Source organism: Strix uralensis, chromosome 35, assembly GCF_047716275.1.
Source record: "Strix uralensis isolate ZFMK-TIS-50842 chromosome 35, bStrUra1, whole genome shotgun sequence".
NCBI lineage: Eukaryota > Metazoa > Chordata > Aves > Strigiformes > Strigidae > Strix > Strix uralensis.
The window spans coordinates 2,106,264-2,119,179 of record NC_134006.1 but is presented as its reverse complement, the minus strand read 5'-3'; the positions used below and the strand labels follow the sequence as shown (position 1 = coordinate 2,119,179).

At 55.5% G+C, this 12,916-nt stretch overlaps 2 protein-coding genes across 4 annotated transcripts; one reads left to right on the top strand and one right to left on the bottom strand.

Moving 5' to 3' along the window:
• Nucleotides 1-955: 955 nt before the first annotated feature.
• Nucleotides 956-3,853, bottom strand: SH3BP5L (SH3 binding domain protein 5 like; the record flags this gene model as incomplete). The annotated part of the gene is given in 5 exon segments (XM_074854324.1): nt 956-1,129; nt 1,227-1,388; nt 1,474-1,602; nt 3,086-3,148; nt 3,279-3,853. Coding segments are annotated over 5 exon segments (744 nt in total), but the record flags the coding sequence as incomplete, so codon positions are not given.
• A 657-nt stretch (nt 3,854-4,510) lies between these two features.
• Nucleotides 4,511-12,355, top strand: LOC141936931 (uncharacterized). 3 transcript variants are annotated; one of them, XR_012626843.1, is made up of 4 exons: nt 4,511-4,632; nt 8,997-9,099; nt 9,187-11,015; nt 11,152-12,355. XR_012626843.1 is itself a non-coding variant. In XM_074854322.1 (3 exons), the coding sequence occupies exons 2-3, from the start codon at nt 9,030-9,032 to the stop codon at nt 10,293-10,295; spliced, it is 1,167 nt and encodes a 388-aa protein (XP_074710423.1). In that variant the 5' UTR covers nt 4,511-4,632; nt 8,997-9,029; the 3' UTR covers nt 10,296-12,355. The 3 variants fall into 3 exon arrangements, 2 of the variants coding, with proteins under 2 accessions (XP_074710423.1, XP_074710422.1); XM_074854322.1 differs by having other exon boundaries at nt 9,199-12,355; XM_074854321.1 differs by having other exon boundaries at nt 9,187-12,355.
• The last annotated feature ends 561 nt before the right edge of the window (nt 12,356-12,916 follow it).

The window sequence follows — 12,916 nt, the reverse complement described above, 5'->3', positions numbered from 1 at the left end:
AAGCCTTGTCCCCCAGCCCTTAACCAGTCCCCCAGTACTTAACCGGTTCCCTAGTCCTTGTCCCCCAGCCCTTAACTGCTCCCCCAGTCCTTAACCAGTCCCCCAATCCTTGTACCCCAGCCCTTAACCACTCCCCCAGTCCTTAACCAGTCCCCCAGCCCTTAACCGGTCCCCCAGCCCTTGTCCCCCAGTCCTTAACCAGTTCCCTAGTCCTTGTCCCCCAGCCCTTAACCACTCCCCCAGTCCTTAACCAGTTCCCTAGTCCCTGTCCCCCAGTCCTTAACCAGTTCCCTAGTCCTTGTCCCCCAGCCCTTAACCACTCCCCCAGTCCTTAACCAGTTCCCTAGTCCTTGTCCCCCAGCCCTTAACCACTCCCCCAGTCCTTGTCCCCCAGCCCTTAACTGCTCCCTCAGTCCTTAACCAGTCCCCCAATCCTTGTCCCCCAGTCCTTAACAGTCCCCCAGTACTTAACCGGTTCCTAGTCCTTGTCCCCCAGCCCTTAACCAGTCCCCCAGCCCTTAACCAGTTCCCTAGTCCTTGTCCCCCAGTCCTTAACTGGTGCCCCCGTCCTTGTCCCCCAGCCCTTAACCAGTCCCCCAATCCTGGTCCCCCAGCCCTTAACCAGTCCCCCAATCCTTAACCAGTCCCCTAGTCCTTGTCCCCCAGTTCTTAAATCATCCCCCAGTCCTTAACCAGTCCCCCAGTCCTTGTCCCCCAGTCCTTAACTGGTGCCCCAATCCTTGTCCCCCAGCCCTTAACCACTCCCCCAGTCCTTGTCCCCCAGCCCTTAACCGGGGGGGGGGACACAAAATGGCGTTAGCCACCGCGGCCAACTCGGTAGCCCAATAAAATCACGGTGGAAGACCCCCCCAGCGCTCTCAAACGGGAAGATTTTTCCCCGCCCACACCACTGCATATCACCCCCCCCCCCGTTTCAAAACCCCTCTCCCAGTACCTCGAGAATCTGGTTAAACTGGGCTTTCAGCTCAAAATACGGTTTGCTTTTCACGATGACGCGCTTGAGGGATTTCTGCAGGGCCTGGACCTTGGCTTCGGCTTGTTGACACAACTGGGTGACGCGTTGGTGCTCCCGCTCGCTCCTCAGCCGCTCTTCCTCCGCTTCGTTGACCTGGGGACCCCCCCCCCAAAAATATCGTTTAGTCCACCCCCTCCCTGTTTTCTAGGGATGAAAAAAAGGGGTTTTTTTTTTAATTTTCTGCCGTTACTTTGCACGTGGCGTGGTTGAGCATCTCCTGCCAGGTGGGGTCCAGGCGGTTCTTGTCGGCCATGACGCCTTGCTCGGCCACGAAGACCATCTCGCGGGCGGCGTTGTGCATGCTGACGGCGCGCTCGTAGCGCAGCGCCGCTTTCTGCGTCTCCTGCTGAGCCTGCGCCGCAAAAAAAAAATGCGAAGGAATCGAAAAAAATATCCTTTTTCCACCCCAAAACCCACCCCCGGCGGGGCAGAGGTACCTCCTTGGCCAAGCGTCGCGCTTCGTAGTAGGGCCGAGCCTTCTCGATGCAGTTGCCCAACTGGGAGCCCTGAGCGTTGAGTTTCCGCGCGGATTCGGAAAGGATCCGGCGATAAGCGGTGCGGGCTTCCTGCGGGGGGGGCGGGGGGGGGAAAGGGGAATGGGGAACCCCCCCCTCAACCCCCCCCAACCGCCAGGGACACCCCGGGGACACCCCGGGGACAGCCCTCGGCAGCGGGTTTTCCCAGCGAACCCAAAATCCAGCGGGAGCAGCATGAAGGGGACCAGTTAAGGACTGGGGGAGGAGGACTGGGGGACTGGTTAAGGGCTGGGGGACAAGGACTGGGGGACTGGTTAAGGCCTGGGGGAGTGGTTAAGGGCTGGGGGACAAGGACTGGGGCACCAGTTAAGGACTGGGGGACAAGCTAAGAACTGGGAGACAAGGACTAGGGAACTGGTTAAGGACTGGGGGACTGGTTAAGGCCTGGGGGACAAGGATTCAGGGACTGGTTAAGGGCTGGGGGACAAGGACTGGGGCACCAGTTAAGAACTGGGGGACAAGGATTGGGGGACTGGTTAAGGACTGGGGGACGAGCTAAGAACTAGGGGACAAGGACTAGAGAACTGGTTAAGGACTGGGGGAGTGGTTAAGGGCTGGGGGACAAGGACTGGGGACCCAGTTAAGGACTGGGGGACGAGCTAAGAACTGGGGGACAAGGACTAGGGAACTGGTTAAGGACTGGGGGACTGGTTAAGGCTGGGGGACAAGGATTGGGGGACTGGGTAAGGGCTGGGGGAGCAGTTAAGGGCTGGGGGACGAGCTAAGAACTGGGGGACAAGGACTAGGGAACTGGTTAAGGACTGGGGACTGGTTAAGGACTGGGGGACAAGGAGTAGGGAACTGGTTAAGGACTGGGGGAGCGGTTAAGGCTGGGGGACCAAGTTAAGGATTAGGGAACTGGTTAAGGACTGGGGGACCAGTTAAGGACTGGTGGAGTGGTTAAAAGCTGGAGGACTGGTTAAGGATTGGGGGTCAAGGATTAGGGAACTGGTTAAGGGCTGGAGGGCAAGGACTAAGGAGCTGGTTAAGAACTGGTTAAGGACTGCAGGACCCAGTTAAGGGCTGGGCGACAAGGACTGGGGGACTGGATATGGACTGGGACTCCAGTTAAGGAAGGACTGGGGAACAACGACTGGGGAACTGGTTAAGGGCTGGGGAACTGGTTAAGGGCTGGAGGGCAAGGACTGGGGCACCAGTTAAGGACTGAGACCCAGTTAAGTACTGGGGGACTGGTTAAAGACTGGGGAACAAGGACTGGGGAACTGGTTTAAGGGCTGGAGAACAAGGACTGGGAGACCAGTTAAGGGCTGGGGGACAAGGACTGGGAGACCAGTTAAGGACTAGCGGAGCGGTTAAGGACTGAGGAACTGGTTAAGGACTAGGGGACCCAGTTACGGACTGGAGAACAAGGACTGGGGAACCAGTTAAGGACTGGGGACCTGGTTAAGGACTGAGGTACAAGGACTGGGGGACCAGTTAGGGACTGGGGGACCAGTCAGGGACTGGAGTACAAGGACTGGGGCACCAGTTAGGGACTGGGGGAGCCGCTCACGTCCAGCTGGAGCTCCACCCGGTTGATCTCCTCGTTGGCCTGGTTGAGATGCTCCAGCTCCTCCTGGAGAAGCCAAATGTGGGGTGAGGGAAGAGAGACGGGACCCCCAAAATCTGCTGTGTGCCCCCCCCCAAAAAACCCCAACAGGGTGGGGGGAGCTGGGAGAAAGACCCTTCCCGCACCCACCCCTCACCTGTATCCTGGGATCCAGCTCTTCCTCCTCCTCCTCTTCCTCTCCTACCACTTTTGGGGGTGTCCTGGGGTCCTCACCCTCGCACGCCCCCCCCGAAACAGCCGCCCCCGCCTCGTCCTCGTCCCCCCCCGGGGTGACCCCCAGCTGCCCGGGAGGCGTCTGCCGTCCGTCCCCTCCATTTGTCCCCCAAACCAGCCTCTCCTCCGCGTCCCCCATGGCGGGATCCCCCCCAGTCCGGGCCACGTTGGGGTCCACTTTGCTTCAGGGGGGGGCCAGCATCTTAACTGGGGGGCCATTCAGCGCCAGCCCACCCCGCACGGAGCAAGGGGCCCTATTTCATTTTGGGGGTGAGCCAGACATGGGGGGGGGTGGGGGGAACGGGGGGGGGGGGGTGACCCCCACCCACGGCAGAGACACCCCAAGAGCGACGAGTCGGGATCTGGATCGGCCAAAACAGGATGGGGGGGGTGGGGGTGGGGTGGGGGTGGGGGCTGGAAAACAACCGGGGGAAGGTCAGCCCCCTCCTGCACCCCACGGGGTGCCCCCCCTCAACTCCCTCTCCCTAGACCCTTCCAGTGCCCCCCCCATATCCCCCCGATCTCCCCCCACTGCGCTACCCCCCATATCCCTCCAATGCCCCCCAACATGCCCCCCCACCCCTCTAATGCCCCCCAGATGCCCCCCCGCCCCTCCAATGACCCCTAGACCCATCCAACATCCCCCCACCCTCTAACAGCCCCCCCAAATTCCCCCTACCGCGCCACAGCCCCCATATCCCCCCACATGCCCCCCCCCACCCCTCCAATACCCCCTATATCCAACCAGTGCCCCCCCACAGCCCTCCTACGGCCCCCCAAGTGCCCCCCCACCACTGCACTGCCCTCCCATCCCCCCAGTGCCCCCCCACATCCCTCTAACACCCCTCCACGTGCCCCCACATCCCTCTAATCCCTCCCACATGCCCCCCACCCCTCCAATGCCCCCCCACCGCACTGTCCCCCCCATATCCCCCTCTATCTCCCTCCCCCACGCCCCCTCCCCCCGCTCCAACATCCCCACCCCCCCAAAGCCCCCCCAGCCACCGCTGCCCCCTCAAACTCCCCCCTCCTCTTCCTCCCCCCCCCACCCCGAGGCGGGGCCGCGGCCTGTGTTTACCTCCCGCTCCGCCACAGCGGCTCCACTTCCCACACTGCCCCGCGCGCGGCGCCACCGGAACCGGAAGCGGCCTCCGGCGCCTCTCCCGCCCTCCTCCTGCCGTACGCCATGGCGGCCCCCAACACCCCGCCGCCGCCTACAGCCTCCACGGCCCGCTCTGCCCCCGACGGCCTCAAACCGGGTGCGGAGGCGAGTACCGGTGAGTAACAAACCGCCACGCTCCACCTGGCCCCGCTTCTCCTCAAAACGGGGCGGGGAAAAGACAGCGGTGGTGGTCTCTGTGGGAGCCGCCATCTTGTTTTACGGCGCCGCCGCCGCGCCTCAAGATGGCGGCTGCCGCCTTGAAACCCCCTTAGAGCGCTGCGATAAGTCCCCCCGCCCCCCCCCCCCGGGGAATGGGGGGCTCGGGGGGGCTCGGGGGGGGGGGCTGGGCCCCAGGCCCGAGATCTGCGGGGAAAGGGGAGTGATGGGGCTGGTAGAGGCCAAAATGGGGCCTATAGACACCTATAGACACCTATAGGCACGTATAGGTACATATTATAGGCACATATGGACACGTATAGGCACGTATAGATACATATAGGCACAGATAGACACCTATAGGCACAGATAGCTACATATGGACACGTATAGGCACATATAGATACATATTATAGGTGCATATAGACACCTATAGGCACATATCGATACATATAGACACATATAGGCACGTATAGATACATATTATAGGTGCATATAGATACATACTATAGGCACATACACAGGCACATACAGATATATATAGGCATATACAGATATATATAGACACATATAGATACATATTGTAGGCGCATATAGAAACCTATAGGCACATATAGATACATATAGACACATATAGGCACATATATATATGGACATATACAGGCACATACAGATACATATTATAGGCACATATAGGCACATATAGATACATATTATAGGCACATATAGATACATATAGACATGTATAGGCACATATAGACACATATCGACACATAGATACATATAGACACATATAGATATGTATATGCACATATAGATACATATTATAGGCACATACAGATACATATATAGACACGTATAGGCACATATAGATACGTATAGACACGTATAGGCACATAGATACATATAGACATGTATAGGCACATATAGATACATACAGGCACATATAGACACCTATAGGCACAGATAGATACATATGGACACGTATAGGCACATATAGATACATGTTATAGGCACATATAGATACCTATAGACAAAGGCACATATAGCTGTGTATAGACATGTATAGGCACATACAGATACATATAGACACATATAGACACGTATAGATACATATGGACACGTATAGGCACATACCGATACATATAGCCACGTATAGGCACATATAGATACATATGGACACATATAGCCACGTATAGGCACATATAGACATGCACACACACACAGGCAGGTACATGTATGTGTCCATGTCCCTATAGACAGACCCCCCGCACACGTGTATCAGGGCACACACACACGTACATACACACATACATGTACAGATACACACATGTACAGATACACACATGTACATACACATACATGTACAGATACACACACACGTACATACACACGTACATGTACAGATACACACACACGTACATACACACATGTACAGATACACACACACGTACAGACACACACACGTACACACACACACGTACACACGCACACACGTACATACACACACACACGTACACACACACACGTACATACACACACACGTACATACACACACACACGTGTACACACACACGTACATACACACACGTACATGTACAGATACACACACACGTACACACACACACGTACACACACACACGTACACACACACACGTACACACACACACGTACATACGCACACACGTACAGACGCACACACGTACATACGCACACACGTACAGACGCACACACGTACAGACGCACACACGTACATACACACACGTACATACACACACACGTACATACACACACACGTACACACGCACACACGTACACACACGTACATACACACACACGTACATACACACACGTACATACACACACGTACATACACACACACACGTACACACACACACGTACACACACACACGTACATACACACACACACGTACATACACACACGTACATACACACACACACGTACACACACACGTACATACACACACACACGTACATACACACACACGTACATACACACACGTACATACACACACACACGTACATACACACACACGTACATACACACACACACGTACACACACACGTACATACACACACACACGTACACACACACACGTACATACACACACACGTACATACACACACACATGTACAGATACACACACACGTACATACACACACACGTACATACACACACACGTACATACACACACACGTACAGATACACACACACGTACACACACACACACGTACACACACACACACGTACACACACACACACGTACACACACACACGTACATACACACACACGTACGTACACACACACACGTACACACACACGTACAGACACACACGTACATACACACACACGTACATACACACACACGTACACACACACACACGTACACACACACACGTACACACACACACACACGTACACACACACACGTACACACACACACGTACATACACACACACGTACGTACACACACACGTACGTACACACACACACGTACATACACACACACGTACGTACACACACACGTACATACACACACACGTACACACACACACGTACATACACACACACATGTACAGATACACACACACGTACATACACACACACACGTACACACACACACGTACACACACACACACACGTACACACACACACGTACACACACACACGTACATACACACACACGTACGTACACACACACGTACGTACACACACACACGTACATACACACACACGTACGTACACACACACGTACATACACACACACGTACACACACACACGTACATACACACACACATGTACAGATACACACACACGTACATACACACACACACGTACATACACACACGTACATACACACGTACACGTACAGACACACCCCCCCATCCATAGACACCCCCGCACACGTAGAATCACCCCTATAACCCCCCCCGCCCCCCCTATACACTCCTATAGGCGCCCCCCCCCCCCCCCATTTGCACCTATACAGGACATAGGACCCCCCCGGACACGCCCCCTCAGGACACGCCCCCCCCCCCGCGCCCGTCTCGGCTCTGTCGCTCCTGAGCCGCCGTTTCCCACCCCCCCCCCGCCACCCCCCCCCCGCAGCCGGGACCCCCCCACTCGTGACCGGGGTGGGGGAGAGCATCGCCCCCCCCCCCCCCCCCCAACATCGGCCGGGCTGTGCCCCCCCAGCTGCAGGTACCGGGGGAAGGGGGGGGGGGGGGCGGTGCGGGGGGGTCCCCCCTTTATCCCAATAACCCCCCCCATGGGGTGCGAGAGCCCCAAGTTGGGGGGGACACACCCCCCGAATCATGCCGGGGGGGGGGGCTGCGATGGGGGACCCCAGATCATCCCCAGGGGGGAGGGATGTGATGGGGGGAACACCCCCCCCCCCCCAACTCATCCCGGGGGTGGATGGGTGCGATGGGAGACCCCCAAATCGGCTCAGGGGTGGGGGGGTTGTGATGGGGGACCCCCAACTCGTCCTGGGGGTGGGGGGCTGCGATGGGGGGACCCCAAATCATTCTGGGGTGGGGGGGCTGCGGTGGGAGACCCCCAAATCTTCCTGGAGATTGGGGGCTGTGATGGGGGACCCCCAAATCTTCCGGGGGGGGGGGGGGCTGCAGTGGGGGACCCCCAACTCGTCCTGGGGACTGGGAGCCATGATGGGGGACCCCCAACTCGTCCGGGGGGGGGGCTGCAATGAGGGACCCTCAACTCATCCCAGCGGACCCCAACTCATCCTGGGGGTGGGGGGCTATGACGGGGGGACCCCCAAATCATCCGGGGGGGGGTTGTGGGTGTGATAGGGGACCCCAACTCATCTCAGGGCTGGAGGGCTGTGATGGGGGACCCCCAAATCGTCCTGGGGGAGGGGGGTCTGTGGTGGGGCACCCTCAAATCGTCCTGGGGGGGGGGCTATGATGGGGGGAACCCCAACTCGCCCTGGGGGTGGGGGGCTGTGATGGGGGGACCCCAAATCGTCCTGGGGGGGGTCTGTGATGGGGGACCCCCAAATCATCCTGGGGGAGGGGCTTCAATGGGGGACCCCCAACTCATCCCAGGGGACCCCAACTCATGCCGGGGGTGGGGGCTACGACAGGGGGACCCCCAAATCATTCTGGGGGGGGGGATGTGGCTGTGATGGGGGACCCCAACCCCACCCAGTGACCCCCACCCCACCATTTTGGGGTGCCAGTATAGCCCCTAAAGCCAGGGTGAGGATGATGGGGGGGGGGTCTAACACCATGGGTAACCCCCCCCCCCTTTCACCTTGCACCCCATTTTCTCCTGCAGCAAGTTTGATGTGACCCCCCCCCCCCCCCCAAGATGGAGCCAGGAAAGGACCCACCAGCCCCCCAAAATCAAGACACGGAGGAGGGGGGTGACCCCCACACAGGTGGGTTTTTGGGGCGGAGGGGGGGGGGTGTTGAGCTGCCCCCCCACCCCCCAGGGTCCTTCCCCTACACCGTCACCCCACTTTTAGCTTCTTTTGCAGACACGGGGCGCCCCCCTAATCCATCAACCCCCCCCCCAACTGAGACCAAAGCGGGGGGGTTGGGGGTGACCCCCGGGCGCCCCTATGGATGCTACGAGTGCGGGAAAGGTTTTGGGAGCAGTTCAGCTTTATTGACCCATCGGCGGATCCATACGGGCGAAAAACCCTATAAATGCCCCGAATGCGGCGATTGTTTTAATCAAAATTCAGCGTTGGCGGCTCATCGACGGATCCATACGGGCGAAAAACCCTATAAGTGCCCCGAATGCGGGAAGGATTTCGGTCACGGTTCGACGTTGGTGAAACATCGTAGAATCCATACGGGGGAAAAACCGTACGTTTGCGAAGAATGCGGGAAAAGTTTTAGTATCCGCTCGACCCACATCCGCCATCGGAAGACCCATACGGGTGAACGCCCCTATAGATGCCCCGATTGTGGGAAAAGTTTTAGCGATAGCTCGTATTTCGTGCAACATCAACGCCTTCATCTTGGCGACATGCCCTACGTCTGCCGCGATTGCGGGAAACCTTTTATCTGGAGCTCGGCGTTGCTGCGGCATCGGCGGATCCATACCGGGGAGAAACCCTACGCGTGCCCGGATTGCGGGAAGAGTTTTAGTGAGAATTCCACGTTATTACGGCACCGGCGGATCCATACGGGCGAGAAATTCTATAAGTGCACTCAATGCGGGAAGAGCTTCAACGATAGCTCCTCGTTGATGCGTCACCAACGCGTTCACACCGGGGAAAGACCCTACCAGTGCTCCCAGTGTGGGAAGAGCTTCGTGGACAGCTCGACCCTCAGTTGTCACCTACGGATCCATACGGGCGAGCGACCCTACGCGTGCCCCGACTGCGGGAAGAGCTTTACGGAGAGTTCGACGCTCATCACCCATCATCGGATCCATACTGGCGAGAAACCCTACACGTGTTCCGCTTGTGGCAAGAGCTTCGCTCAAAGCTCCAACTTGGTGATCCATCAACGCATCCATACGGGAGAACGACCCTATAGCTGCGCCCAGTGCGGGAAGAGCTTTTACCGGAGCTCGGATCTCGTCCGGCATCACCGAACCCACATCGGGGACCCCCAAAAATGAAGGGGGACAGTCAAGGTTGCCCCATTTTCTGAGCTCCGTGCCGCCCGTGATGCTTTCTCCAGCTCCTCGTGGCCAGTAAAATGGCGGCGGCTCAGGAGCTGCTACACTTCCCATCCGATATTTTAATATTTTTAACGTTTTCATATTTTTTTCTAGCATCTTTGGGATTAGTTTTACTGAAATAATGCCAAAAAAAAAAGCCTTTAATCATGGCAGCGCCCTCAAGCATCTTTAGGTTTAGTTCTACCAAAATAAGGCCTAAAAAAACCCCTTTTATCATGGTGACGCCCTCAAGAATGTTTAGGTTTAGTTTTACTAAAATAAGGCCCCAAAAAAAGCCTTTTATCATGGTGACACCCTCAAGCATCTTTAGGTTTATTTTTACCAAAATAAGGCCCAAAACCCACCCTTTTTATTATGGCGAAACCCTCAAGAATCTTTAGGTTTAGTTTTACCAAAATAAGGCCCAAAACCCACCCTTTTATCATGGCGATAGCCCTCAAGAATCTTTAGGTTTAATTTTACGAAAATAAGGCCCAAAAAAAAGCCTTTTATCATGGTGACGCCCTCAAGAATCTTTAGGTTTAATTTTACCAAAATAAGGCCCAAAAAAACCCCTTTTATCATAGCGGCGCCCTCAAGAATCTTTAGGTTTAATTTTACCAAAATAAGGCCTAAAAAAAAGCCTTTAATCATGGTGACTCCCTCAAGAATCTTTAGGTTCTTTTACCAAAATAAGGGCCCAAACCCCCCCCTTTTATCATGGCGACACCCTCAAGCATCTTTAGGTTTAGTTTTACCAAAATAAGGCCCAAAAAAAGCCTTTTATCATGGCGACACCCTCAAGCATCTTTAGGTTTAGTTTTACCGAAATAAGGCCCAAAAAACCACCTTTTATCATAGCGGCGCCCTCAAGAATCTTTAGGTTTAATTTTACCAAAATAAGGCCCAAAAAACCCACCTTTTATCATGGCGACACCCTCAAGAATCTTTAGGTTTAGTTTTACTGAAATAAGGCCCAAAAAACCCCCTTTTATCATGGTGACGCCCTCAAGAATCTTTACGTTTAGTTTTACCGAAATAAGGCCCAAAAAACCCCTTTTATCATGGCGACGCCCTCAAGGGACGCGGCAGGGTGACACCCCAACTATTTTTTGGGGGAGAAAAACACCCCCCTGGAGCATTTTAGGGGTGACTTTGTGAGGGGATTTCCAACCTGTGCTGAAGGAAACGGGGCTAAAAGGTGGGATTGAGTCATTTTGAGGTAAAAAAAACCTTTCTCCTCTAGGGTGCTGGTTTAGGGAGATTTCGACCCAAAAATCAGTCTCTGCGCTTCCCATGGCGGCGTCAGTCGTGGTGGCTGGAAAACTGGGGGGATGTGGGGGGTGTGGGGGGGCAACCTGATGTTTGATAACGTTTTGGGGTTATTTTATATTAATAAAATGATATAAAGGGGAGATGGATCGATCCCTCTTGGCTTTTAGGGTGCAAAGTGATGGGGAATCCTTTGGGTGCTGGGAGGTGGGGGGGGGGCGTTAAAATGTCCCACCCTGGGGTACAGCGACGCTCCCCGCCCCGAGTGGGTGCTGAAGGGGGGGGGGGGGGGGGGGTGTCCCCCAAAACCCCAATCCCCCCGAATTTGGGGTCTGCAGGAGCTCCCCCCGCTGCCAGCATCCTGCGGGGTGCTGGGCTTCCCCAGACCCACCCTGGGGGGCACCAACCGCCCACCCACATCCCACCAGCCATTATTTTTCTTTCCCTCTTATGTTTTTATATATAAAGATGGTTTTTGGGGTTTTTGATTTTAAAAAAACACCCCCCCATCCTCTGGTGGTTTTTTTTTTGTTTTTTGCCTTAGACTATCGATGAGGGGATGGGAAGGAGACCCGTGAACTTCACCCAAGAAATAAGAAAATCACGGTAAAATGGGTTTTTTCTAGATGTCTCCGCTCAATTTCTTTATTTTTTTCAATCCTGTTTAGGGCCTTTTTAAAAGATGGAGAATGATCAAAAGCAAATCCCGGCCAAAATAAAAGCATTTGTGTGTTGGCATCGTGTCAGTATCTCTCCGGTGGTGACAAAGCGGGGGCTGTGTGGGTGGAAGAGACTTTTTTTGGAGGGGAAAAGTGAAAAAATTGCCTGATTTTGGGGGTCCAGGAGCATCTTCTGCGCCTGGGGGGTGTGGGACCCCCCCCGAAAGCGGCTGCGGTGGGGCTGGGGTGGAGACCCCGGAGCTGGGATCAGGGGTCTCCATCCGTCTCCATTTCCCTTGGACAAGGATGAAGGTTCAAACCAACCCACGGATGAGGGTTATTTGGTGCCGACGGTTACGTCGTAGGGTTGCAGCACCCTTCCAAAACGTGGCCACGTGTCCTCCTCACCCCCCACCCATCATCCATGGAGTTGTCCCACCACTCCCATCCTTGCAGCACCATTGGGAAAATTCAACCCTAGAGATGGCCAAGCCCCAGCCTGGATGAAAACGAGGTGTGTTGGGTTCAACGAGGCCGTACCAAGGAGGGGAGGGGAGGAAAAGTTTATTGCAGCCGAGTTCTTCTTTATTTTTGGCACCACAAAGGGAGCAAGAGCAGGACGTGGAGTTGGGCTGTGCCCATCTCCAT

Coding starts and splice junctions, on each gene's coding strand:
- LOC141936931 (XM_074854321.1), top strand. CDS start 9,030: ATGGAGCCAGGAAAGGACCCACCAGCCCCCCAAAATCAAGACACGGAG. Junction 9,100..9,186: donor GGGGGGTGACCCCCACACAG/GTGGGTTTTTGG, acceptor CCCCACTTTTAG/CTTCTTTTGCAGACACGGGG.